Source organism: Xiphophorus maculatus, chromosome 16 (assembly GCF_002775205.1).
Source record: "Xiphophorus maculatus strain JP 163 A chromosome 16, X_maculatus-5.0-male, whole genome shotgun sequence".
Taxonomy (NCBI): Eukaryota; Metazoa; Chordata; class Actinopteri; order Cyprinodontiformes; family Poeciliidae; genus Xiphophorus; species Xiphophorus maculatus.
Window position 1 is genome coordinate 16567177 of NC_036458.1, and position 24546 is coordinate 16591722.

Genomic DNA, 24546 nt, shown 5'->3' on the forward strand with positions numbered 1-24546 from the left:
TAAAACCAAGACATTTAATAGAACCCAAGTCTCAGCATCATGCCATGACTGATCAGATCTACTGTAAAACATGAATTAAGACCAGAGTACTGGAAGAAAATCTAAAATCATTTAAATGCAACTTCTGCAGTTTGAACACAAACAAGAGACACACACACACGCGCCCAGTCTGAACACTTTAATTTGAACACCAGAGATCCGTAAACTGTAGGCAATACAGACAGCACACAATAAGTTTAACCCACCTCACTGAGAAGAACCGTCAGTCCCACGAGCTAAACGAGGCCAAACTGGCGTTCATTTACATATGGAGTGTATAAAACGAGATAACACTTAGCATGGCCAGCTGTGCGTGCAACCATTAACGTGCTTAAAGGCTGAGGTTTGGATACCGATTGAGACAATGAGTCTGGAGGCACAGTCAGCAGAAATAATCTCCAAGTCGTAAAGTGAACGGTTTAACGCGTCCTGTATTCGATTCAGCATAGAAGACAGCGATCGGGACTCTTAGAGTTCAGTTTTAGATTTTTAGACCACTACGAAGAAAAATGAAGAAATGAATGTTCTCCAACAAAACATGTAATGGAGTAATTAAACCTGAAGTAAAAACAAACTCTTAGCTCTGATTCCATGTGTTAAAACAGGCTCATAAACTCAGAAGGCAAATGGCTCAACTATTTTTCTAGATCTTCATAACTGCTATTAAGGCAACGTAGATGCTAATAGAAAAAATAATTATTAAAAACCCTGATCAGGTGAGAACGAGCCGCAGCTAAAGCTAAATGGGGCTTGTTGGGTGGTTAGAGGTAACCGTTTCCCATGTTCTCTGAGTAGATTATATCAAGATCCAAACTATTTATTAGCCCAACTAGTTTTAACGAGACCCAAGTACTTATAATCTGCTCAGAGGCTTTAGCTGGGCTCTGTCCAAGAGTTACGTCCAGCAGTGATTGCTAAATGAGCGCTAGCAGGCTTTCTGCACGCTGCTGCCCGAGGCAGACCATGATGATTACACAGAACAATGAAAAATGTTAGGAAAAGAAAGAATCAATAGTACAGGGGGAGAGGAAATCCTACACTGTTTTTTTTCCTCTGTTTTTTCTTGTATAACAAACTATCTTGAAAATCTGGATTGTGCACAGTTTGCTTTCTCCATTTATGAGGATTTAATACTTTATCAGAAAAGGGTGGGTGTAAACGAATTAATTGTTACAATTGAGGGAATGATGATAAATGACGTGATTAAAAGCTAGAAACAAAAGGTGCGAGAGCAGAAGGGAGGGCTGTGATGATGGACGGAGAGAGCAGAAGCCTAAGACGATAATGCGGAGAGAAATCCTGGAATGACAGCAAGACGAGGAAAGGCTGGAAAAACGCCGAGTGGGGAGGAAAGTGAACGAGACGCGGCGGAGAAAAATCAGTCTTTCCAGTCCTTCTTGATAGCGAGGCTCCACTCCCAGGAGAGATGGTCATACTTGTCGTCGTCTGTGAACTTGGACTTGATGTTGTAAGTGCCGCGGGCCAGCATCCCTTTGGGGGCTTCCTCCAGGGTGGTGAGGAACTCGTATTCCTCGTCCGGTCTCGGGCCGTAGCTTCCCACCATGTAGTCCGACTTATCAACTGCACACGAGACAAGGAGGGAAAGGAGACAGTGGCATGAGCAGAATCTAGAAAAGGAGCATCCTTCTGATCACTTTTCTACTCCAGATAAGATACTGACTGCTCAGAAACCGTCCAAACAACCCCACCTTCCAATATAAGTTGCTCTACACAGATGCATCTGAACAAGTAAGTCATAAAAGTTATTTTCTGTAATTGAATCCAAAAAGAGAAACTTTGTTTGGACAAACAAAGTAGTAGTAGTAGATCCATCATTAAAAGTGCAGAAGGGACTGGTTCATAAAACAAATGGTAAAACTACATGTTTTGTTTTGAAACTCATTGAAACAGGAAGCATGATGCATAAGGGATTCTGATATTTCTCCAGCTACACTAGACCTCTGGTGTCTTTAACTTCGAATTGCAATCAACTTAGAATAATAATAAAAACATCTTTACCTTTGACTCCTTTCCTGAATGTTTGCTGATTGTATCTGAGGCCTGAAACGATCTCTTTGTTCACCTGCAAAAAGCAACATGCATTATGCCATCAGCTTCAAGAATCATTAAAAGGAAAAAAAAAAATCACCATAAATTTCAAAACAACATCCAGCTGTTCTAGGCTGATGGAAACCCACAGAATGACAGCAACCATTACCTTGAAGTTGATCTTTATTCTGTACTCAACTCCCTCCTTCAGTGTAAATGGGTGCTTCTTGAAGCTCTCCAGGTCTCCTGGAATGTAGAAAATAAAAGTAAAATTAATTTAATATATATATAAAACTTTTCTGAACACTTAGAGCAAATTGTTTGCTTCATAATCTAAAACATTCTTCGTTTTCGTGAGGTGGTGAGTGCACTGTCCACCAGGGGGCGCAGTGAATAAAAACAGGTAGCAGTTTTCCTTCCTTGTTATAACCCATTTTGACCACTGAGAGGGGACAAAGTGCGCCACCAGGAAGTGGCTAATTAACCCACTTCCATAAGAATCTCCTCATTGCTAATTAGCAGACTAATGACGCAGCGTCTAAATTTGCACAGAGACAAGGGACTGCTTACTGTCTGTAGTGATTGGACTTCCTTTAGTATGAGGGCAGAGGAAATGCTCCTCCTCCTGCCCTTTGACCTCTAAAACCTACAGCTGAACAGTACTTACCCTGCAGGTCAAGGACCAAGGGAGCGGGTGCATTTTCACACATCAGAGTCATCCGTGTCACCTGGACATTTGGTGCAGTGGGATCTAGTGAAGAGAAAAGCTCAATAAATGATGGGAATTGTGTGTTTTCTTTCTCTAAAAGCAAACATTAGGCAACATCTTCCTTCAGCTGATTATTTGGACATCATATTGTTGTTCCTCAGACACATCCTGAGGACGGTTTCCTTTTTCAGCCACAAAAACAATAAATAAATTCCACATGCCAAAGAAGTTTGTTTTCGTTGGGGGGGAAGGGAATCTTACAGACTAGGACATAATTGTGAAACAATAAATACAAATTAAAATCAGAAACTGTGGTGTGCATTTATATTCACTCTAAATCAATAATTATTAGAACCACCTTGTGGTGTAATTACAGCTCCATGTTACTTCTGGTTTCTCACAGAGTGACATTTTTGCCTGTTCTTTGCTGCAAAGTAGCTCAACCAGATGAGCATGAAAGTGTCCGAACATTTTTTAAATTCTTCACTCAAATTCTAAAATGGATTTCCGCCTGGACTTTGACGGGTTACTCTCGTTAACGATAAAAAGGGATTAAAAAGCCAAACGATCTTTATTAGAAAAGCTCTCATGTGCAGGTCAATCTCATATAACCTAAAAGAGCACTGCTGTTTTACCGTGAAGAGTTCAAAAGGTGCACACTTTTCCAAAACACTATTAAAGTGTGGCATATTCAAAAACTGCCTCTAGTGATGGCGTGCGGGAGATAAATGGAAACTTCTGACACGTGACATCAGTTTAATCTCATATAATCATCTTTGTTTATATGAGGAGGCCCTACAGCACATGGTGGTATTAACCCATCATTAAACCCAAAGCAAAAGAAGATGGAGGCGCTGGTTGCCTTGGCAAACTCTCTGCAACACTCGGATGTTTGTATGATGAAGTAGATGGTAGTCATTGCTCTCTGTGAGGCGGGATAAGTATTCATATGTGCGAATATTGATCTCAGTTGCTTTGTTTTCATAACAAACAGCTGACATTCGATGATGGAGACTACTGACGGGCCAAACGGACGGATAAACGAGTCGGGTCCGGCACCAACCTGCGACCACGGCAGCTTTGCCCAGCAGCGCCTCCTTGTACTTCCGCAGGCTCTCGTCATCCTTGTCCAGCTCTTGGATCTCCTGTAAGCTCTTCTGTGCAGGAGGTTTGTAGTTTATGTCCGATTCTTTCTCCTCGTTGGCCACGGCGATCTCCTTCAGCTGCTCCGGAGTGAGGTCCTGCTCTGCCATGGTGCGCTAGACTGTGGCGACAGAGAAGGAGGGTACGATAAAAAATTGAGGAAAAGGAGGGGCTGTTTTTTTTTTAATGAAAACTACAAGTGAAGCAAAGCAGCAAAGAGTCATGGCTGCTCGGTGAACTTTGACCTGAGAACACAAGCTCTTATATAAACAAAGGTATGTTTACACAATGAAGCTCAACATAATTTAAAACACTTCTAAGCAGAGTTAGGACAATTAGTCATAGTTTGGTTGGTTTAAATGGCATAACTTAGACTGGCAACAATAACTTGAAGAATTAATAAAGTTGCATCAAAACGAAGAAACCTCGTCATTCTCAATCCATAAAGGCATCAACTAACAAGCAGAAGGTACTTTAATGAACTTTTACAGTTTGATCAAATCAAATAAAGGTTATGATATGCGTTTGATGCATTAATGACCTCGAAGTTCCGTTTTTTTTTATTGAAACCCATTAGCCCTACAAAAGAACAGGGAGCAGCATATGCATTTTCTCTTGTGTTCAAAATACAGGTATTTCAAAGAAAAGCGGAAATCGGTATTGACCTGAAAACTTGATCGGTACATATCTTGTTGCAGAGCCTTGGTAATGTTAGAGTATAATTATTGAGAACGGCTGGTTTACACGTGCAAAACTTAATGAGAGCCAAGCAACACCTGCAAACAACAGTTGGATTACACTGCAACCATAACTTGGTTCTTGACTTGTTCTGGTTTAAGCCGTGAAGATAAAGACACACAAATCAGCTTAATGTTTTTAAGGTGGGGGGAGAATCACAGTAGAAAGCATTTCCTTAATTTAAAGAAGTGACACTCAATATAACTTTAAGATGAAGCCTAGAGCAGATTTATCTGCTGGTTCCTTTCAGCCAACAACAAAACAACCTGAAGCGTCTCAGTGACGTTTTTCAAGAATTCAATGTTGAAAAGGCCTTATTTGAAAAAATAAAACAAAGGGGGCAAGAGTTAATCAAGAGCGACAAAGGTCTGCGACTCCATTAATAACATAAAATGGGTGAGAAGAAGATTGGTGCTGAATGTTGGTAAAATCTGAGCTCACGGCTGGAAGCAGAACTGTTCTGAAGAGAAAGAGGAAGGTGTCAGGACAAACAGTTTAATCGTGTTACAAATTACTCTTCCCCTATACTAATCATTTCGCCCTGTAATTTATGACTCGCTAATCCGTTAGACATCCCAGGTGCTGTTTATCAAACACAGACAGTCAAACAGACCTAAATTCTCAGAAGACACAATCCTGACTGATGCCAGCTGATGAGGCTCGCTGCACCTGTCCAGAGGAGGCGGATGCTTAGGAGTCTAAAGCGAATACACTGCTGCTCATCTGCGTCCAAACCTCCACACATCTGGCGAGTAGGAGCTCTAACGCAGCTCGGTTTTCCCAACTGAGGGCCTCGGCGCACCCAAAAAAAAAATCCCAAAATTCCTTTGAAAGCGAGTGCATGTTTGGGCTGGTCAGCAGTGCGAGAGCGTTTGGAGGGAAACCAGGAGCAGATAAGGCAGCGGTGCCGTAATTTTCATTCTTCAAGAGCTGGGGGAGCAGGTTGTTGGCTTTTTTTTTTTCTCTTTCTCTTCTCTTTTCTCGCTTCCTCTGCTTGACTCGTCTTGCAGCAACGCAGTGCAGCAGCATACCAAGCTGTCCCACAGCAGGAAGTGCTCAGTCAACTCAGCGACACACAACGCTCTACTGGAAACTACTGAAGAGGTCGCGCTGTTTGGTTAGAACTTCCCCATCTTAACTGGGATGTTTGTGTGACCACTGATCCCAAATTGTGCACTTATTTTAAGACGGTCATGTTCTTTTTTTGTTGTTGAAATTAACGCAGACAGATGAGGTAAAATAAGGAGCGGGAGCAAATATAAATCTACTTAAACTACATTTTTAAAAGTCCTTTTAATGAGATGCAGCAGGTGCTCTGCAGCTGCACGCAGCTTCTTGGAAGACTTTCACTGAATGGGCAATTTGACACGAGGACGGAAACTAATAGAGCACCGACCTCCACTCTTTTTAAAATTATAGTGACTAAAAACTACAAATCCTAAAGTTAAAATGAGCGTCTCTGTAAAGCAGCAGACTGCCGGCTAGCATGGCTGATTAGGCAGCTGTTACCACGTGGTAAATATAAAAGTTAAAATAAGCTCTAGTATCATGTATGACTGGAAATTACAAAAATAAAACTGACTTTAGCTAGTGGTTATACTTGAATTAATTTTTTTTTAATTAAAATACCCATAAATAACAGGGTTTTTTTTAAACATGAATCAGCCTGATGAACATTGTATTGATTTATGCAGTGTGTTGAGCCAATTATTTCTAAAGTGTTATGCAGTGATGGCAATATATCACATTATTTAGAAATGCCTTCTTAATCAAATGTGGCATTGCGGGTTTAGTCATTTAAAATGGCCCACATGCTCCATATAACAGTCAAACAATGCTAACATCATCACCTTTACAATGAGAGATTTTTTATCTCTCTCTCTCTCCAGTCTCCAACAATGCAAGTTATGCAAGTTAAAGTTGCCAGAAAGAGGCCCTGTCATTGTTGGGCCTGCTGGGAATAAGCCCTTGCGGTCATGGGACTGAACGTTCTGCTGAACTTGGATCTCTCTCCCGCCACCTGAACAGCTCCGCAGGCTGGATAAATTGTTTGCCTGAGCGGACTGAGCAAGCAGCAGAAAGTTACAAACACTCCAGACTTGGCAGCGGCTCAGGCGGGAGATTAGGCCCGTTCCTTAGGAACGCTGCGGAGGCTCTTGAAACATTGAGTTATGGCTGAGGAGGCGTTTTTGTTTTTCTTTTTTTCTGCAAAGTATAATTCTGCTGATTAAGGGAGAATTGTTAGCAAGTGGGCAGATCAGGGGTCAGCTGTCCTTTTGTGGACAAACTGCTTCGACCGTCACTTGAGACACAGTCTCCCCCCTGCATGGCTGTAGCGTCCATGTTGCCGATGCGAGGTGTACATCGATACCCCAACTAATCAACCACTGCCATTTGAGAAAGTTCAGTTTTCACAGGGCTGAGCAACGATCATAAACATGTTATTCTTCTTTAATAAAATCATCAAATTGCCTCTGTGTTTTATGACCCGCTACCTTTTTAATGCTGCTTCTGATTTATTGTGAGTATACAACATCTAATTTTATCTCTGACAACCTTGTCTTCTTTATTCGCCGCCATTTCCACAATTTTTGAAGTAAAGTTTAAACACAAAACCCGGTCAGGCAAGATCTCAGAGCTCCATCCACAAACATTTCTGGCAGGGGTGAGTGTTTATGTTTACGCTTTCCATTAAAAGGTCAGAGACAAACCAGCCAAGAAGCAACAACAAAAATACGCGAATGAACCTGAAATAGTAACTGTGGTAAGAGTTGAGATTCACCGCTCAAGCACTTCCTTCCCGATACAGATTTCTGTGATTTCTTGGAAGTCTGGCCTGTTGGTTCAGTTGTTCCACGTGACAGAAAATGCCATCGACTGCAGGTTCTTTGAGGGAGGTGCTTGTTTTAAATCAAACATAAGACTAAATTACAAGGTTATTGCAATTTATGCACCCAGGCAATCATATCTTGATTAGATATATATTCTTCTGTTACTTTTATTTCAATCACTGGAGCAAACCTCGTGCTGTTGGGTGTTGTGTTTATAGACTGAAAATGGCTCTAAGTTTTTGTTTCGAAGCATTTACATGTGTGATCTTTTACCAAATGACTGGTGCATCTCCATTTCAGTTTTGGATTCTTGATGTTTAGACAATGTTATTGAGAAAGAAAAAAGAACAACTTTAAAGCGAGCTATGGCACGTTCTGCTTTACAAGTTTTCAATGTTAAACTTTATGTTCAACATAAATGCTCAATTTGCCCCGTCTCAGTGAGAATAATTAAAACCATTGTGATCTTAACACGGCCGTTAACTTAGTGGTTTTGGTCTTTCTGAGCCGCTGTAGCACAGACAGCTACAGGAGATTCTTGCTGCGTCACAATCTACAACAACTCTTCAAAGAAGCTTTGATAATATGAGTTGCAACATTTCATTTCTCCCTTAGGAATAATAAAGGATTTTTGAATCCCTAACCCAACTTTTTGTTTTTAGAGCAGCATATGTGTTTGAGGGGATCTATTGTTATGCTTTAACAGATGTATTGCCACACTGTTTTATCATGATCACAGTTAATAAGAAAAATATATCATGATGCAACTTTAAGCCCAAACAGCATTCCCTCAGCAACATAAAAGCAGACCTAATGTGAATTTTGTCCAAGATGACTGAATATACACTCAGCAGGCAGGAAGGGACTTAACAGGAAAAAGAAAAGTTTGAAATCAGACATTTTGGTCCTCCAGTTCATAATTTACACAACAGAATGCTCCAACAAGGAACAAAGCTCATATTCACCTTAGTGACAACCCAAGAACACGAGTACTGTTGCACTAATGGTGACTGGGGAACTTGTATGCTGTGACATTTAGTGGAGCTATGCAGCTGCTTTGAACCTTTCAGGTCTCTTGGCGCTGAAGTCTCTTCATGCAACACCAAGTGTAACCAAGACCTTTGCACCCGTCCTTTCTAACCAGCGCAGATATGCTTCCTCATTACGCTTCTGCTGTGTTGCTTTTGCAAGGAGACTGCCATGGCTGCAATCGTGTTTAGGCAAAGCCAAAATTCGACGTTTGATGAGGTGATGATAAAGTCGAGGGGTGCACATTTTAAGAGAGCCTTGCATGCCAGCCAGCGCAGCAGCGACCATTTTCTGCTGTCAAGAAGTGACTGCAAACTTCCTTTTTCATATGAGGAGGAGCGCAATGATTCACATCCTTTGGTGTGCTAAACCGCAGCAGCGCAGAGATGAAGCTTCTTCTTCGTACTTCTAATAGACGCTTAAAACCAACAAAAACCGTTTCAAATGCAAAAAGAAAAAAAAAACAAAAAACACTGACACAGATGCTTACACCAGTAGACTAAATTATGTTGGATCCCAGTAAATTGGGGATACAGAGCAGAAATTGCCCAAAGCTTTGAGGAAGTGTTGCCGCGAGAGCTTAGGGCTGATGCAACGCAGAAGAGCTCAACGCCAACAGACCGTGGGGGTGAAGAAAGAGGCGACTGGGTATTTTTGGACAGCTACAAGAAGGTCTGAAGTGGCTTGATAATCGCTTTACATCTGCAGGAAAGAATTAGATTAATTTCAGGTAATAAAACTCCACATAAATAGCAGCCTGTGGGAACCGAAGATGCAAATCAAATCTATTCCGGGAAGGTCCAAAACAAAGAGGAATAAATAGTTACTGAATAGCGCCTGCAACTACAGGAAACAGGGAGAGGATGGGGGGTGGAAGGGAGCTCAGGTGCAAACTATGAGACATGCAACATTTAAATAATGTAAAAATGAAATATGTAAAGAATACTGAGGCTTATCTCAACTTAATATTGTTGCATGATATCCCACAACTGGTGGGGGGGGGGGGGGGGGGGGTTGTTTCATTTTCTAGCCATCAAGCTGGCCTAACGCGAGGACAGACGCTTCATTGTATGCAGAGAGGCCGTCATACCTGTATGCCTTCCCCTGCGAGGCTGAACAGAAACAGGTCACTGACATGATTGTTTAGAGAGGCAACTAAAGAGGGCTGCTCTGGCATGAGAGGATCAGGGAGGAAATGTTTCCTACAACATAAGGATTTTTTTAAGGCTAGAGAAGAAAACAAATTGAGAAAGACCCATTTTCCTCAACTGGAAGGTCAAAACCCTGAAAACAACCCCTTATCTACTTCCATTAATCAAAATTCACCATTCTCACTCTGTAAATACATGAACCAACGGGATATATCTATTCAAATTCCAGAGCTTATTAAAAATCTGATAATGGTTTGGCTAGCAATATAAGGTTATATTTATTCATCAACATCATCTACTTTTTTAACTTCATGTGTTGTAGAAAAAGAAATCAGAATTGGCTTTTGAAGATTTTGATATTGGTCTTGAAAAGTCAGATCAGTCCGTCAACGTTTTAAACTTCTCAAATTTGGTTCTGACCCCAGCATTCCTTACAATGAGCTGCTAGGAAGTTTAAACCCTTCTGTTATAAACACAAAGCTTTTGTCCACTGTTTAAAATCAACCTTCTTCGGTCTATCAGCATACACCAGAGAGGAAAGGAGCCGCTCAGTAAGACATCCGGCAATGCAAGCTTGCAGATTTTCTAGCTGAGCGGAAGTAAAAATTAAAAAGTTTATGGACAACCAAAAATATAAACAGAAATGAAGCTTACAGAAAAGCTGAAAAGAACCCAAGACCGTTATTTCTTCAACAGGAAGGAAAAGGGAGGATTCACGGCTTAAGTGATCTCTTGTACAAATCTCTCGGCAGACATTCAGTGAAACACAAAGTCTCAAAATCAGAAAAAAAAAGTTGATTGAAACCGATTTGATCAGATCAAATTGCCCTTGGGCACTTCACTGGGGAGGCTTTCAAAATAAAAAAACAAAAATGGAGGCAGGTTTAAGGTGTGAGCTGAATCAAATTTAAACAAGGCTGATTACCAGGAAGTGAGTTCAAATGTTCTTCATAAAGCCAGATGCATGTCAAGGGCGTCACACATGCATTTCTTTCTTAAAGTAAACCAATTTAGTCACTTTATTTACACTTTTGACCTTGCATTGGTTAATGCATGCGCTATATTATAAGTTTATTGTATTCAGAGGGCACACTTACCTAACCGCCTACACCCGGAAATTCACAACTGGCAACCGTCTACGTTCCTCGTTCAGGGCGAATAACTTAATGACTCACTAATAAACTTCATAACAACAGTTTGAAACACCGATGCTAACGCAAAGTCAATTTAATTTGAGACGAAAAACTGCAATTCTTTCGACGGAAACTTGCGTTTTGGCAAATAACTAGTTCCGTTCAAAAATATTAAAATAACAAAATTATAATTCTGTCCCGAAGCAAAAATAATTACAGATTTCGCAATAGCAGCTAAGTGTTGTTCGCATTAAATTAAGTCAATAAAAGTGTCCTCGTGTCTAGTCTTACCGTTTCACTTGTGGTTGGCTGGGCCAGTCTCCTGTGAATGAGAGTGAAGCTCCGCGGCGGAGGAAAATCTGAACAAGAGACCGCTCACTGCCATTTCCGGATACTCTCCTTCAAAATAAAAGCATGCAAACAAAACTACGAGAAGAAAATCTCCCACTGTAAATGTTTACCTACAAACTATATTTTATGAAACAACGCGATGAACCTATAAAGAATCACACGTCTAAACTTACAATTAGACGATTTTTGCCACATCTTATAATATTCACGAAACTCACAGCTTTGATGTATTTTATTCATTTATAAAAACAAGCCTGAACATCTTACGTGCCAGAAGCAGTGTGCTTGTTGAATGAATTGCACCTCTTGGGAGTCCTTTCATTTGAATAAGTAGGATCAGCGTGATAAAGTTGAACTGAATTTAAATCAGACACCAGTTTCTTTATGGTCAACTAGACATAAATATAACCAGTAGAAAATTGGTTGCGCAACTCAAGATGACTCGTCGTGGACCCTGGGCGGTCTGCCATATTGTCTTTATCAAAAACAGCCACAGGCATATTCTAAATGCAGAACCTTTACTTGAATTTAACATCGATTAAACAAAAGCAAAGAAACAGCATGTTATCAAGTTTATTTACCAAAAGAAAGGGAAAAACTTGTGAGGCACATGTATTGTAAAACACAACCCACAAGTTCTGATAACCCCCTATACATAGAACACTAATTGTCCCTATTAGGATTTAGAACCGAGCACAGTGTTTGCTCATATTTATATAATCCAGAAAAAAAATAAAGCAAATGTTTCCTATAATGCAGCAACAAATGTTTTGAATTATATATATATATATATATAAAAACGCTGTAAAACTTAAATTCCAGTAACTGGCAATGACTGGACTAAATTACTCGTTGATTTGAGGGGAGATTTGCATTCTAAATTATGGAAACACTAGAGATGTTTATTTTTAAACAAATATTGCTCTTCTGCCTTTTTTTATTTAGCATAGATTTAGGTATGCAGAAGTGTTTGAACGCACCCAAAGAATATTAAAATATTTTAGGGATTTGATAAACACTTGTGATGCGTGTTTTCTTCCCAATTGGAGATTTACTTTAATCCTGAAAATCCCACCGGAAGTATTTCTTGCAAACCTTTAAAGGAAATGTTTCCGGAAACCATCACTGACAATTCTGAGTTTTAGAAATTCGAGTCCTTACTGTTCATGTCACAATTAAGTCCATTTTAACCTAAACACCATTTGCACCAATGCGTTTCTTGTACGTCTCCATATATGGACTCAGAAGTGGTGCCAGTCCAACAGAGGACATACTAGGGCGGGAAAATCTTAATAGCAGACGACACCTAGTGGTTGTGTTCTGGCATGGCAGAATTCTCGGGTCAGTTAATCAGCCCAACAAGTAAAAATATTTCTACAAGCATCCCAAAAGATTAACTTTATATTTCGCATAATCGAACACCAAATGCATATACTTAAAACACTGTCAACCTACCAGCGATGAGGAATTTTTTCACAACATATGGTGGAACATTATACGCAACAAAACAGACATTACAAATTCATAGATACATAAATCCAAGACCTTTTGGTTAATATACACTGCAGGTTTTATTACAAGTTTCATTAACTACAGGGCAGAGGGGAGCTGGGATACCCCAGTTCAAAAACCTACAGTCAAAACCATTTTTTTTTTCCATCAAAAAAAAAAAAAAAAATAATAAACCCAAAAAACAAACAGGTAAAAAACACTTTGGAGTATTTAAAAGAAGAGGCTGGAACACTTTCAAATCACATCAGAAGACAAGCGTGTGTAAAATATTCTGGACATTTGTAACAAACACCCTCTTCTGCACAGAAAGGAAGGGAGGACAACTAAGAAGAACGTCATCTCTTAACTGGTGTCCATCTGGTAAAAAAAATAAACAAAACAAAAAAAATTATCAAGACAGGTGTAAAACATTAATAAATGAAAGCTACTTATAGATTGTCAGCTGAACGTACCCTGGCGTTGTAGGCGTCTAATTGTGCATCAAGCTCCTCTGCTGAAAGCGGTTTGCTTCCGCCACCTCGGCCACCCCGTCCTCTCCCTCTGAAGAAAGCTGAACCACGGCCACCTCGACCTCTTTGCATGCCAAAGGTGCGATTTCTGTTCATGCCCCCAACTACAACCAGCCTGAAATAAAATTAACAAAAAAGGATAAAATAATCTAATGTATCCATATTTTCTAAAAAAAAAAAAAAAAAAAAAAAAAAAAAAAAAAAAAAAAAAAAAATTTATGAGCCAAGTGTTTTTATTGCTGATCTGAACTGGAGTTGCAAGTAATTAATTCAGTGATCAATTGTTCATTAAATTTGAACAATTGATCAAATTTGAACAAGATTAAATTTGGCTAAGTTCATTTAACCAAACTTAGACATACAGTAAAATACATAAACATCTAAACTTTTTTAAATAAGAAAACATTTAGCACATAAATACAGCATTTCTTTAATGTACGCTTGATCATTTGTAGCTAAACATCTCCAGCTAAAAGAAAAACAAAAAAAACTTTCAACATTAACATATGAAATGCTAAGCACTTGCTGCTAGCCTTATCAGTACAACATACAATATGTTCATTATTTTTCCATCACTTGGTTAATGAATTGATAGAAAAAGTTGTTTAATATGAGATTTTTCTTTCACACCAGATGAAGCTAAAACTATGCCAACTGAGTTTTGAGTAGCACATTTCTACAGTTTTATTTTTATCTTGAATCCAAAATTGATATATATTTTTGTACAGTTTCAGCTTAATTATTCCTCTGTGTTATTTTTCAGCAAATGGCCTTTAGAGCCTGTATTCTCCAGTTAATTTAAAAATTACTAAATTAATTGACATTTCAATAATCCATACACTGTTAAGCGTTTCAGCCCTAACCAGAACCATGCAAAAATACTGAGAAATTTACCATCAAATACAGAACACGCACACACAAAATGATGAATAATAATGCAAGTTCATAGGAACAAAATGCCTTGGTTAAAAATCAAAGTAGAACAAGTTATAATGGCAACATAAGAAATGACCAAGCGGTGAACTGACCAGTCTTCTTAATCATTGGAAGCAACCCTAACTCACCCCTGCATAGGCCGCCTCTGTGTGTCAATCTGTGACGTGACGAGTTGAATGTTCATTGGTCGCCCTAAAAAGACAAATAGAACACCATACATAAAAAACATGAATGCATTTTGTAGGTTTGAGGAAAAAAAACACAAAACAAAAAAAAGCTGAATTTCTGGCCAAAGATTCCCTTTAACTTATTGTTTTTCAATGGATAGTTTTAACACAGAGTCAACCCAAATCCTCCAGCTATAAATGCAGGTCAAAAAGGAAAACAACCAGCACATTTGCAGAAAGAGTAAAGAAGCAGAATAATTTAAGATCTTGACAACACACTTACATTCTGGTCATACTAAAGCCTAATACTACGATTTTAAGACCCCGCAGGAACCCTTTTTAGTTCCAACTCTACCTCTAACCCTAATTAGGGCCAGGGCCAAAAAAGTGTACATTTGGGGGGAAAAAAGGGCCTTTTTCTAAAAATTCTGGAGGGCTAACCCTAGGTCGTAGGGTTACGGGGTCACTCTCTAAAAATGGGAACATATAATGCTTTGATCTGAATCGTACCATCAAGTGGGATGCCATTATACTGCTTCATGGCCTTCAGTGCATCTGCTCTCCTCTCAAAATGGACATCAGCTGTTCCCAGGCTTCTTCCTGAGCGGTCGTAATGAACGGCAGCCTTCTTCAGAGTCCCAAATTCAGCAAAAAGTTCCTAAAAGAAGAATTTAAAAAAAAGTTAATTTTTATCCGTTGAACAACAGAAAGCATAGGCAACCAAGGACTGCAACAAAGTGTAATGTACCTGAATGTCTGCATCTGAAACACCAAAGTCCAGATTGGAGACTAGGAGCTTCCCTCCAGTTTCCACACCAGCTCCTCCGCCACCACCAGCACTACCATTAAAGCCTCCGAAGCCGGTGTCGAACATGTCGTGCTGCCACTTGTCGGGGAGCTGTTTAGGCTGCAACAGACGAAAGAGAACGCACCTGCTGACTTCAGGATCCCCTTGCCTCTCTGTCAATCACAGAGTCCACACGTCTGGGTGTTGGGGCAAGCAGGGGCTCCACTTCCAACAAGGCCAGGGTTGTCAGTTCCCTTAATGTAGGAGGGGTTGGTCCCCAAAACGTTCCCTGCCCACCCCATCACTACAAGCAAGTGAATCAGTTCAAACAGACAAGATAGCTCATTGAAAGCAAGGGGATATAGTGGAGAATTACATTTATAGGACAGACCTGAACTGATCCTTAGAAACATTACAAAATCTCCTTAAACTGACTGCCCAAAGTCAAAGTAAAAATAGTGCAAAGTGAACTTCATAGCCCCAAAACAAAAAAAAAAAACTGTACACTAAACCTGAAAAACTGCCCATACTAGCTACCAGAAGTTCCCATTGTTGTGGTGCCATCTGCGCCTCCTTCAAAAGGCCCTCCAGAGAGGCTCCGTTGATACACCGGGGTCTCCATCTGAAGCAGCCGCCTCCAGCGCTGAACAGCCCGTCCTCGACCACCGGAGAGTTCTTTGTTGTCTCGTGAATGTGGATAATGTCCATATTGTTGACAAAAAAATATATAGAAAAGGGCCCCGGGCCCTTCTTTTACTAGCGTGGATTATGCGAGCGTCCATTTTGAGACCACGCCATTTTGACTGGGGCTTTGTTTGGGCTTTTTTTTCCGAGGCACTCTTTAATAGCCAAAGGATGGAGAATTGCCTTATATGGAATTTATCAGGGTGTTAAAGTCCACTTTTACATCCATAACAGCCAACGAGAGTGGTTGAAAAACCTTCAAAACAGGCCTCGATAAACCCGCCAGCCACTCCCAGAACAGAAGGCCGCCTGGTCGACGAATAGGGAGAATCACGGTGCTCCCATTAGTAGGAAAAACTCATCTGAGGGTCAGCATTCTCGATGATGTGGTTTCCTTCTTTCCAATGCAAGCTGGGGAGCAGTTATCGCCTCCAACGTCTGGCTTTAAATTTCGGGTAGTGGATTCAAAATGGCGCCGTTGAGGCCTAGCCATTCGCTCTTCTTGGAAAGTGGTGTAAAACCATTTGGCTTGTGGGAGAAGGGACGCGTTACACAAACAACTTCCATTCATGCTTAACCGCAAAACTACAGAGCTTCGCCATGAGGGAGAACTCGGCGGCTAGCTTTCATTTTTCGCTTGACTTAGCAAGCTGGCAAGAGGATTAGCTAGAAGCAAACTGAAGGATGTTAACCGGGAATTTTCAGCTGTGTCGAAGGTTTTTTTTTTCCTTTGACTGCTTATTCCTCTAACATTCTCATACCCTGCTGTAAGGCGTCGGCCTGCCTCTAGCGCGGTTCAGGTTCTGTCGATTCCTCATGGGGCCGGATCCGCCGCCTCGGCCTCCAAATCCTCCACCGCCGCCGCCTCCAAGTCGCCCAGGGCCTCCGCCTCGGCCGCCGCCTAGGCCCACACGGCCGCCTCGGCCGCGGCCTCTTCCTCCCCGGCCTCCACCTCTCTGCTGCCTGTTCTGCTTGATAATCTCATCTAGAGACATATCCATTTTATCGGCCATTACTCTTCCCAAATAATACTAAACTGTGAGGAAAATATAAAATGTACACCCTAGGCTCTGTTGGTCCCTCTCCCTGCCCTTTCACAGCACTGCACCGTCGACTGAACACACAATAAGCTAACGGCCACACAATAGAAACAGCCTCATTACGTAACACGTGTATTCCGACGTCAACACGTACATCAACGTAAAGGGAAAACGCGCCCTCTTCTGTCTGGTTAAGTGCATTTAGCCACGCACCTGACTCTATGGGAAAAGTGATAAACAGGCCATTATTGAAAGAAAACCATAAAACATGAGATACCAGAAGTCATGTTAAATGGGATATAAACTACGTTTTGACCAGCATACGAAACACTTCATGTGGAAGAAAACTACAACACACAATCCGTAATACACCACTTCCATAAAAAACACAGAGAAGCCGGTCACTGCACATACCTTCCAGTTCATTGTCCGTGCGAAAATCTCAATAAAATACTGTTTGCGGTTATTGCTTTACAAAATGAGCTTATACTTTTGTGGGAGACCTTTTTCATTCATGCACACTTTTGAAGACTCAGTAAGGAAAGTTGCCATTTTTACACTTAATAAGCCAAATTGAACACCTTTTGTTACAGCTTCAACAAAAGGTAAACAGAACGGTGAAATCTTGCTAATATATATATCATTAGGCTTGAAATTACAGATGTCCTACAAACAAAATTAAATCTTTAATTCTTAACCTCACCTTCACGTAATCCAAATTTAAATTTACAATAAAAAATGGCCACCTAAGCATTACTGGGAAATTCAACACAATATTTGTTTTATCATTAGGAAGTGATCTAGAGTTCATGTAACTCAGTGATGTGGGACTACAACTTATCATTATGTATGTAGGATCAATAGATACAAAGCTACTGTAAAAGTCTTTTATTCAACATTTTTGTTTCAAGGCTTTGAGCAGAGGGGTTAACTAAGGGCTGTAAAATTAAATCCACCAAGGGCAAGGGATGATTTAATCAAAAGGTTGGCCTTCTACATTGTATTTTGCCTTCCAGTACTTGCCCATAACATGTTTTCAAATGTGGTCGTTTCACAATTTATCAATCTATTTTCCGGAATGAAACAGAAACGAAGTGATCCCCATTACAATTTCTTCCATACATATCTAAGTAGTTTTACTATTGTTTAAGACTTCAGTCTTTGTGTCCTGTTGGGCTTCACTCGGTGCTTCAGCAACAGTTGTCAGCAAATTTTGATGAACCCCCCCGGAGCAGTCTCATCCACACCACAAGCATCAATATGAACACTTTGATACCTGAAAAGATGAGAAGGGAGAATCTGTTCCCCTTGGAACCGCGTTTTTTTTTTTAGTCATTGTCAACAGAAAGAAAAAAAAAACAAATAGGTTGCTATGGTCCATTGTATACAAATGAGATTTGTATTCTGTGTTAGACTTGCCAACAGGGTCAAGTTTCTGGCTGTCAGAGGGCAGAGAAACGAAAAGTTCTTGAGGATAATGGACGAAAAGAAAAAAAAAAGTAACAGGAACATGACAGAAAAAACTAAGACTTCTTGGAGTCCTGTGTGTTGCGCTTTTTTAGGTCACTCAGGTCCACTGGTGTGAAAGCTGGAAAACCAAACAGGAAAGAGAGGTTGTTACAGCAGTCGACTGGTTTAATCCATTTAGAATGACATTAAAAAGTATATTTTAATATAAAATGCATTTAGAATAAAATTTATTATGTTAACTTACAATGTAGGTTAGGATTTGGGTTTTTCTCCACATACTCCTGTGGTCCACGGTCATTGCGCTCACTATTTTGTGTTGATCTGATATCTCGGAGCACACACTGCCAGGCTGGGAGGAAAAAACATAAAGAGAACAGGATCATATTTGTTACACAAAGGAGCCACTTACAAGGACACACTGTAAGATGGTCAGAAGAAAGTTCATTTTATATAATACTCGCCATATTTAGTTGCATCCTTGGCAGAGATGTATAAAATTAGTCTTTACTAGAGAGGTATGATCACACACTGAAACATTAAAATTGACTACATTTATTCATTAGGAAAAATAAACCTATGTTATAAGATCATTTTAACAAAATCCCCGGAGGCACAATTATTGGTATCCCCCAACCATCCATTTAAAATAAATATATGTCTTTTAGGTTGATCAGAACTTCTAATTAGTCTAAATAGACTAATTATGATACTTATGTCCTAAAAAACCCCCAATTATCTTCTGTTTTTTTAGGATATAAGTATGACATAACAAAGACATCTATTTATTTCAACCACAAGGTTGAAAGGCCCACCATGTTTCTATTCAAAGAACACCCAAAACTTGGTAGAAAGCAAAGAAAACAGAAAACATTGTGGCAATGAATCCTTTAAGAATAAGGAGCCCAATCATTTGGAGAAATCAAAGCAGAAAGCGGTCACCAGACATAATATCAATTTACTTCTGTGACAATCTTGAGTCCAAAAGTTGGAAAAAAATATTGTATGGACAACAGCTCAGCTACCTCTTAGCAAGAAGAACTGGACACAAGGACATAGAAAACAGATCTGCATATAGGAGCAGCAACTCAACATTTGTGAAATAAGTTCTGTTTCATAGTTCACTGAACACAAAATTTAAAAACAATTTCCAAATTATCTTCACTGCAAAACAGCTATTGGTTAAACTGGAACAACAAAGAAAACCATGTCTATTTGGCTAGTTCGTAATCGTTTGCAGCCTTTTTAAAGTGTGTAGGATGTTGAATCAACATCAACACATCAGCCTGTAAAAAATAAAGATGCTGAAAGGAACAATACAGATTAAAACATTTAAAATTTCAACAGGGGCTTTACTTCTAGAAGATATTTTTGTAAATTCCAATATGTTGCAAGAAGGTCCGACCAAGACTTTTCTCAGACAATACGATTCAACTTTAGTCCCAAGATGAAAGAAAAATATATCTATATATAATTTTGATACAAAATTGTAGAACACAGTACTCACTATCATGTATAAAGCGCACATTCTCCTCATGTGCTGGAGTAAACAGCTCCCCACTGTTAGTCGGAGATCTGGGGCTTGAGGTCCTCTTGTAACTATTCACCATCCTGGGAGCAGATGAGCTTCACACATATACACAGAATAAAATCAGCAACTACGCAGCAAGCTACTCTTTAAGTACAGTTGACTATCAAGCACTTGACTACTACCATAACGTTTTGCAGACCTGGTCATTCTGTTTGCAGTCTGTACTCGCTCCTTGCTCCTCTGTGGTGAGTGGATTTAGAGGGATGCAACAACTCGAAGTCCTAAACTTAAAGCCCAACAGAACCATTGTAAGTATTTTATCATAATACTGGACATTCATTTTAATTTTACATACAATACAAGCAATTTCTTTTGATCAAATCCCACAGGTATACTACCTTGCAGCCACAGTTAACAGCTCCTTGCTAGCTAATCATTTCAAATAAATTAGATTATATAATTAAGGCATGATACCGAATTACACAGCAGAAGTATTTAGTGGCTAACAGAGTGGAGTGTTTTATTTAAATCTATACTGAACAACACGTCTGCAACGTAAGGGGTTAGCTAAAAAATAAGCTTTTGTTTACGTTTTGACTCGAGTAGCTTCAATGAAGTTAGCTGTTGGTAACAGAGAAATTATCACAAAATTTTGACAAAACTAAACGTAACTAATACTGTTTTCTGGCATACGCCATGCTGTTATCATATGGGGTGCAACCAAAACATGTCAAACAGTCATTTTACTAAGCTAACAGTAGCCTTGAGCTAGCTAGTTGGCGATTTACATTGTTAGCTTGTTGCAGCTAATATGTCTGAGTTATTACTCGCCATAACAATACGTTCATGCTGTCCTTTAAATAAGCGTTAAGGTAAACAACAAACCTTCGTTGATTTCTTTCTTTTATTTCTTTATACAAAGACTTAGTACGCCGAAAGATGTGGCTAAAAATCGTTGCCAATGCCAACCAATCACTTCCGGGAAGAGACGCGGAAGAGATAAGAAAGACTTTCAAAACAACTAATAAAATTCTAAAAAAAAACAATAATAAATAAACCAAGTACAAACTTAAAAACAAAACTGTTCTTATTCGTATTCTTCACATAATGTTTTTTATTTTAAAAGATGTTTTAAAATTATTTCTTTACATTATCATACCTCCGTTTCCTTTACAGGACATAAAATGTAAAAAAAAAAATGTTATGCAAACTTAATTTGTTTTCATATCCTTTTCACTAAAACTGTTGACTACTCTGTGTTGTACAATGACAGACATATTCATACAGTCGTTCACACGTACACGTAGTGCTTTTTTTATACTCTGACCATCTCATGTTTCTTGAAATCCACTCTGAGGTTTTCGGTCCTTCCCAAGGACAATTTGGAGAGCCAGCAACTGGACCATCAACTAGGATTTTATTGCTTCATTTTTTTTTGAGGTTCATTGTTGCTTTCCATAATAAAACTGCTACAGCCTTTTATTTGTAAAAAGTCCTTTATTTATCAAAAGTACAAAAATAATAATTGTACTGAAATTTATAAGACTTCAAATTTTCTGTCTTTTTACAACAAATAACAGTGAAATACATTTGTCAAAATGCTGTGGAGGTGCAAGAGCTTTCACAAAACAAGACTTGCACTTTTAAGCTTTCTGAACAACATACAAGTAGGTTGTACCAATCTGATTGATCCTCTTTCTGCCCAGCAGTGAGGGTGCACAACGTTGTACAAAACACTTTATCAGTCCAGATTCTTGTGTAGATTTAGCCATGACTTGAGAGCACACAGTTTACAGCCTGCATCAAGTTATATAGAAACATAGCACAGACACAAGTGATAAAAGATTGTAACAGAAAAACTCAGCATTTCTCCAAACATAAACACATTATTCATTTTGAATTAGAATTTACAGGAAAAAGATTCAGGTTGAAGGACACGTACTGAATCACATAACGGACAGCCACACAATCTTATTTACAGCTCTGATATGAGAGTTATTCAAAAATATGTCATAGTTTTACAATGACCTAAGAGAAAATACTCAACTGCAATAAGGTTTGTGTTGTATAAGATGACATTTTTAAAACACTGAATAACCTTCAGAGACGATTTGCACAAAATGTTGCTTTCCAAGATCAGAGGTATTGCACAAGCCGCAGAAAAATGCTTCATTGGTGTTGCTACTCATTTTATTTTTACGACATTTAAGCCTTTTCTCTCCCTCGGGTCCACTCGTTCTCACACACAGCCTGTCTCAAACAGTTTAGCCAGATCTTTGCAGTCTGGGTCAATGAGGTCTGCAGGCTTTTCTCCGCTTTCATTCTCCGCTTCTGTGCTTGCTCCCATTGACAGGAGATACCTAAAAAGAGCAGAAAAATAGTGTTGCAAAAAATCAAACAGAGATTTTTGCGATCTTTCTAAATGCTTTTATAGATTTGAGTAGCTGTCTGTGTGGCCTTGTTTCTGTAAATTCCGTGTAAAAGCAGAAATAAGCAATGAGTTTCTCGCCCCGGAGGAATTTAATCTTAGGAAGATTTAATTGTTGCACATCCTAGTAGTTGACGTGGGAATGTAAGGATACTACCTGGCAATTTCTGGGTAGCCGTCACTGCAGGCCATGTGCAGTGGTGTCCAGCCGTCCTCGTCTCTCTGGTGGACATCAGCGCCGTATTTAATCAGGAGCTTCACCACCTCCAGGTTTCCCGATAGCACGGCTTCATGCAGAGCAGCCATACCTGTACATATGCAAAAATCAATCCCATGCATTTAGATATACACGTCGCTCTTCTGCTAATAAATATCATTTCCAAGACCAGAGCAGTAGATGAGCACCTGCCAAGGGAATAGAAAAAGACTTTGCTCACCAGAGTGGAACAGTGTGTCCACGCGGACCTTCCTTGCTCTCATGAAGCGTCCGATTTGATCCAGATCCCCTCGCCTGACGATGTCCTGGAAGATGATGTCGTTGGGGAAGTGCACAGTCCTCTTTGCAGGTGCCACCGGTATTACAGGTGCAGGGCTTTCCTTCGCTTGAGTGCGACGTGTTGAGGTATACCTTGAAACCTTGCTGTATGAAGGGACGTACGTCGATGCAGCTTTGTAGGTGGACGTGTAAAGTGACGGGGAGTAATAAGTGCTACTCTGTGTCGTTGGGCTGTACTTTGATACAGCGGCATACGTGGATGTCGGCGTGTAATGCGAGGGGCTGCAGTAGGAAGGTGAGTGGTACACTGGTGTGTACTGTGAACTTCGTGTGTAGGTGGACACCGGTGTTGGGTAGTTGTACTTCATCTTTGCAGATGTCGCACCTCCTTTCTAGATCAAAAGGAGGGAAATGGGAAATCCCAGAAGGCAAAACAATCCAAGGAATTAGCGGTATCCTTTACGATGCGTCCTTTTTTCCCCTAATAAATAATACCAAAAGTTTTCAAATCTTCAAAGTCTATGTTCTTCTTCTTTTTTTTAGCGGTGTATGTCCTCTAGTCGAAGGTTCATTTAGCCTCTTTTAATCAGAATTTGTCAAACAGTATGCCGACTCTTGCACAGAACTGTGGTCTACTGGAGCAACTGGGGCTGCATCCCTATATATGCTCTGTAGTGCTATTTTAGGGCTTAAAATCCAATGACCTCAGCTTAGAAATGAGTGACCCATGGCAGGCTCCACCCACTTTAGTCACATGCCCACCGACACTGTAAACGCCCCTAGATCATAAAAATGTTGACAGCCACAAAGTTCACTTAGTTTTTCCTGAGCCAAACAGACTTAGAGTGCTGATATAAACAACTATAATTAACATCTGCTACACTATGCAAGGAGTAATACTGACTTATTTTGTTTATGCATGATAAACAGAAGAACAGAATGATCAAAAAACAGATTGCAGAACAGCTGTACAGTAGTAAACAACAACAACACATGATCTAAAAGTGACATGTTGTTTGACATGGTTACAAGCAGTGACCTGAGGTCAAGAAACAAGACATGTTTTACATCTTCTCAAACTGTGGTTTAAGTATCAGTGACGTGACTTGGGCATCTTGTAGCAATATTCTGAGGACATTTCATGTTGGAACTATTTGACCTGTAAACAACATGAGGTTCAATCCAGGCATCAAAATTAGAAAGAAAGAGGATTTGGGTGAATTTGAACGTAACATGGTGAGAAACTATTGTTAGAGATCAGGGGAGAGGTTTTAAAGTTGCAGTAAAAATTGTATTTGGTTTCCTGTGGTGTACTGTCGCAATGAATTTGTGTATAGCTTAATACTGCACAATTTAATTTGTAAATCTGTCCTTTTAACAACAGAGGAAAAATAAGTTGCCCTCATACTGCATGTACAATGTGCAAAGTGCTCCAATCTTTACACTATAAGTGTGAAAACTACTAGGACAGTTGAGCTGTATTAACAGCTATGATAATTTTCTATCACTGATGGCTGGTATGTACCCTAGAAAACTAAATGCTAGAACTGATATTAAGTGCAGAAATGAAAGAAAAGTATTAGTTTATATTAGTTCCAGGGCATACATTCATGTGAAAGCAGATTTTTCATTATTTGCATCTCTTTTTAATAGATATGTTGTTGTTTTTTTGTTGATGATTATAAAAGTATCTACAACCAAAATGTTTTCCAAAATGTTGTAGAGAAATGTGGATTTAATGTGATCCACTTCACAATCAAGTATGCTATCTTTGTGTAGCTGCAGCCTAATGCTTTTTCACCTTGAGGACTGGTGA

The 24546-nt window shown here is 39.6% G+C and overlaps 4 protein-coding genes across 6 annotated transcripts; all 4 read right to left on the minus strand.

The window, feature by feature from the left end:
• Positions 1 to 163: 163 nt before the first annotated feature.
• Positions 164 to 11198, minus strand: LOC102217692 (rho GDP-dissociation inhibitor 1-like). Its single transcript, XM_005807019.2, has 6 exons — positions 11114 to 11198; positions 3861 to 4061; positions 2756 to 2839; positions 2258 to 2334; positions 2059 to 2122; positions 164 to 1620 (listed from the first exon to the last, which is right to left on the minus strand). The coding sequence occupies exons 2-6, from the start codon at positions 4048 to 4050 to the stop codon at positions 1418 to 1420; spliced, it is 618 nt and encodes a 205-aa protein (XP_005807076.1). The 5' UTR covers positions 4051 to 4061; positions 11114 to 11198; the 3' UTR covers positions 164 to 1417.
• Positions 11199 to 12560: 1362 nt separating this feature from the next.
• On the minus strand, positions 12561 to 16912 carry LOC102217946 (THO complex subunit 4-like). 2 transcript variants are annotated; one of them, XM_005807020.2, is made up of 6 exons: positions 16530 to 16912; positions 15046 to 15204; positions 14808 to 14955; positions 14259 to 14322; positions 13138 to 13309; positions 12561 to 13042 (listed from the first exon to the last, which is right to left on the minus strand). In XM_005807020.2, exons 1-6 carry the CDS (start codon positions 16779 to 16781, stop codon positions 13028 to 13030), a joined length of 810 nt encoding a protein of 269 aa, XP_005807077.1. In that variant the 5' UTR covers positions 16782 to 16912; the 3' UTR covers positions 12561 to 13027. The 2 variants fall into 2 exon arrangements, with proteins under 2 accessions (XP_005807077.1, XP_023204524.1); XM_023348756.1 differs by lacking the exon at positions 16530 to 16912 and adding an exon at positions 15622 to 16523.
• A 769-nt stretch (positions 16913 to 17681) lies between these two features.
• mcrip1 (MAPK regulated corepressor interacting protein 1) lies at positions 17682 to 20791 on the minus strand. Of its 2 annotated transcripts, none has more exons than XM_023348769.1 (5): positions 20692 to 20791; positions 20006 to 20087; positions 19783 to 19901; positions 18523 to 18627; positions 17682 to 18396 (listed from the first exon to the last, which is right to left on the minus strand). In XM_023348769.1, exons 2-5 carry the CDS (start codon positions 20011 to 20013, stop codon positions 18332 to 18334), a joined length of 297 nt encoding a protein of 98 aa, XP_023204537.1. In that variant the 5' UTR covers positions 20014 to 20087; positions 20692 to 20791; the 3' UTR covers positions 17682 to 18331. The 2 variants fall into 2 exon arrangements, with proteins under 2 accessions (XP_023204537.1, XP_005807078.1); XM_005807021.3 differs by having other exon boundaries at positions 20006 to 20092.
• Positions 20792 to 21306: 515 nt separating this feature from the next.
• On the minus strand, positions 21307 to 23378 carry LOC102226162 (protein phosphatase 1 regulatory subunit 27-like). The gene is made up of 3 exons (XM_005807041.2): positions 22672 to 23378; positions 22392 to 22542; positions 21307 to 22166 (listed from the first exon to the last, which is right to left on the minus strand). The coding sequence occupies exons 1-3, from the start codon at positions 23096 to 23098 to the stop codon at positions 22046 to 22048; spliced, it is 699 nt and encodes a 232-aa protein (XP_005807098.1). The 5' UTR covers positions 23099 to 23378; the 3' UTR covers positions 21307 to 22045.
• Between the last annotated feature and the right edge of the window lie 1168 nt (positions 23379 to 24546).

What these genes read in the sequence shown, in the direction of transcription:
- mcrip1 (XM_023348769.1), bottom strand. An exon ending in TGTGCGCTTTATACATGATA is followed by an intron (nt 18,628 to 19,782) that starts GTGAGTACTGTG and finishes TTTTCCTCCCAG; the next exon opens with CCTGGCAGTGTGTGCTCCGA. An exon ending in CCCAAATCCTAACCTACATT is followed by an intron (nt 18,397 to 18,522) that starts GTAAGTTAACAT and finishes TTGGTTTTCCAG; the next exon opens with CTTTCACACCAGTGGACCTG.
- LOC102217692 (XM_005807019.2), bottom strand. Translation starts at nt 4,050, where the DNA reads ATGGCAGAGCAGGACCTCACTCCGGAGCAGCTGAAGGAGATCGCCGTG. An exon ending in CAAAGCTGCCGTGGTCGCAG is followed by an intron (nt 2,840 to 3,860) that starts GTTGGTGCCGGA and finishes TCTCTTCACTAG; the next exon opens with ATCCCACTGCACCAAATGTC. An exon ending in ATTCAGGAAAGGAGTCAAAG is followed by an intron (nt 1,621 to 2,058) that starts GTAAAGATGTTT and finishes TCTCGTGTGCAG; the next exon opens with TTGATAAGTCGGACTACATG.
- LOC102226162 (XM_005807041.2), bottom strand. Translation starts at nt 23,098, where the DNA reads ATGAAGTACAACTACCCAACACCGGTGTCCACCTACACACGAAGTTCA. An exon ending in GGACACACTGTTCCACTCTG is followed by an intron (nt 22,543 to 22,671) that starts GTGAGCAAAGTC and finishes GCATATGTACAG; the next exon opens with GTATGGCTGCTCTGCATGAA. An exon ending in GGCTACCCAGAAATTGCCAG is followed by an intron (nt 22,167 to 22,391) that starts GTAGTATCCTTA and finishes TGCTCTTTTTAG; the next exon opens with GTATCTCCTGTCAATGGGAG.
- LOC102217946 (XM_005807020.2), bottom strand. Translation starts at nt 16,781, where the DNA reads ATGGCCGATAAAATGGATATGTCTCTAGATGAGATTATCAAGCAGAAC. An exon ending in TTTCAGATGCAGACATTCAG is followed by an intron (nt 14,956 to 15,045) that starts GTACATTACACT and finishes TTCTTCTTTTAG; the next exon opens with GAACTTTTTGCTGAATTTGG. An exon ending in TAATGGCATCCCACTTGATG is followed by an intron (nt 14,323 to 14,807) that starts GTACGATTCAGA and finishes TTGTCTTTTTAG; the next exon opens with GGCGACCAATGAACATTCAA.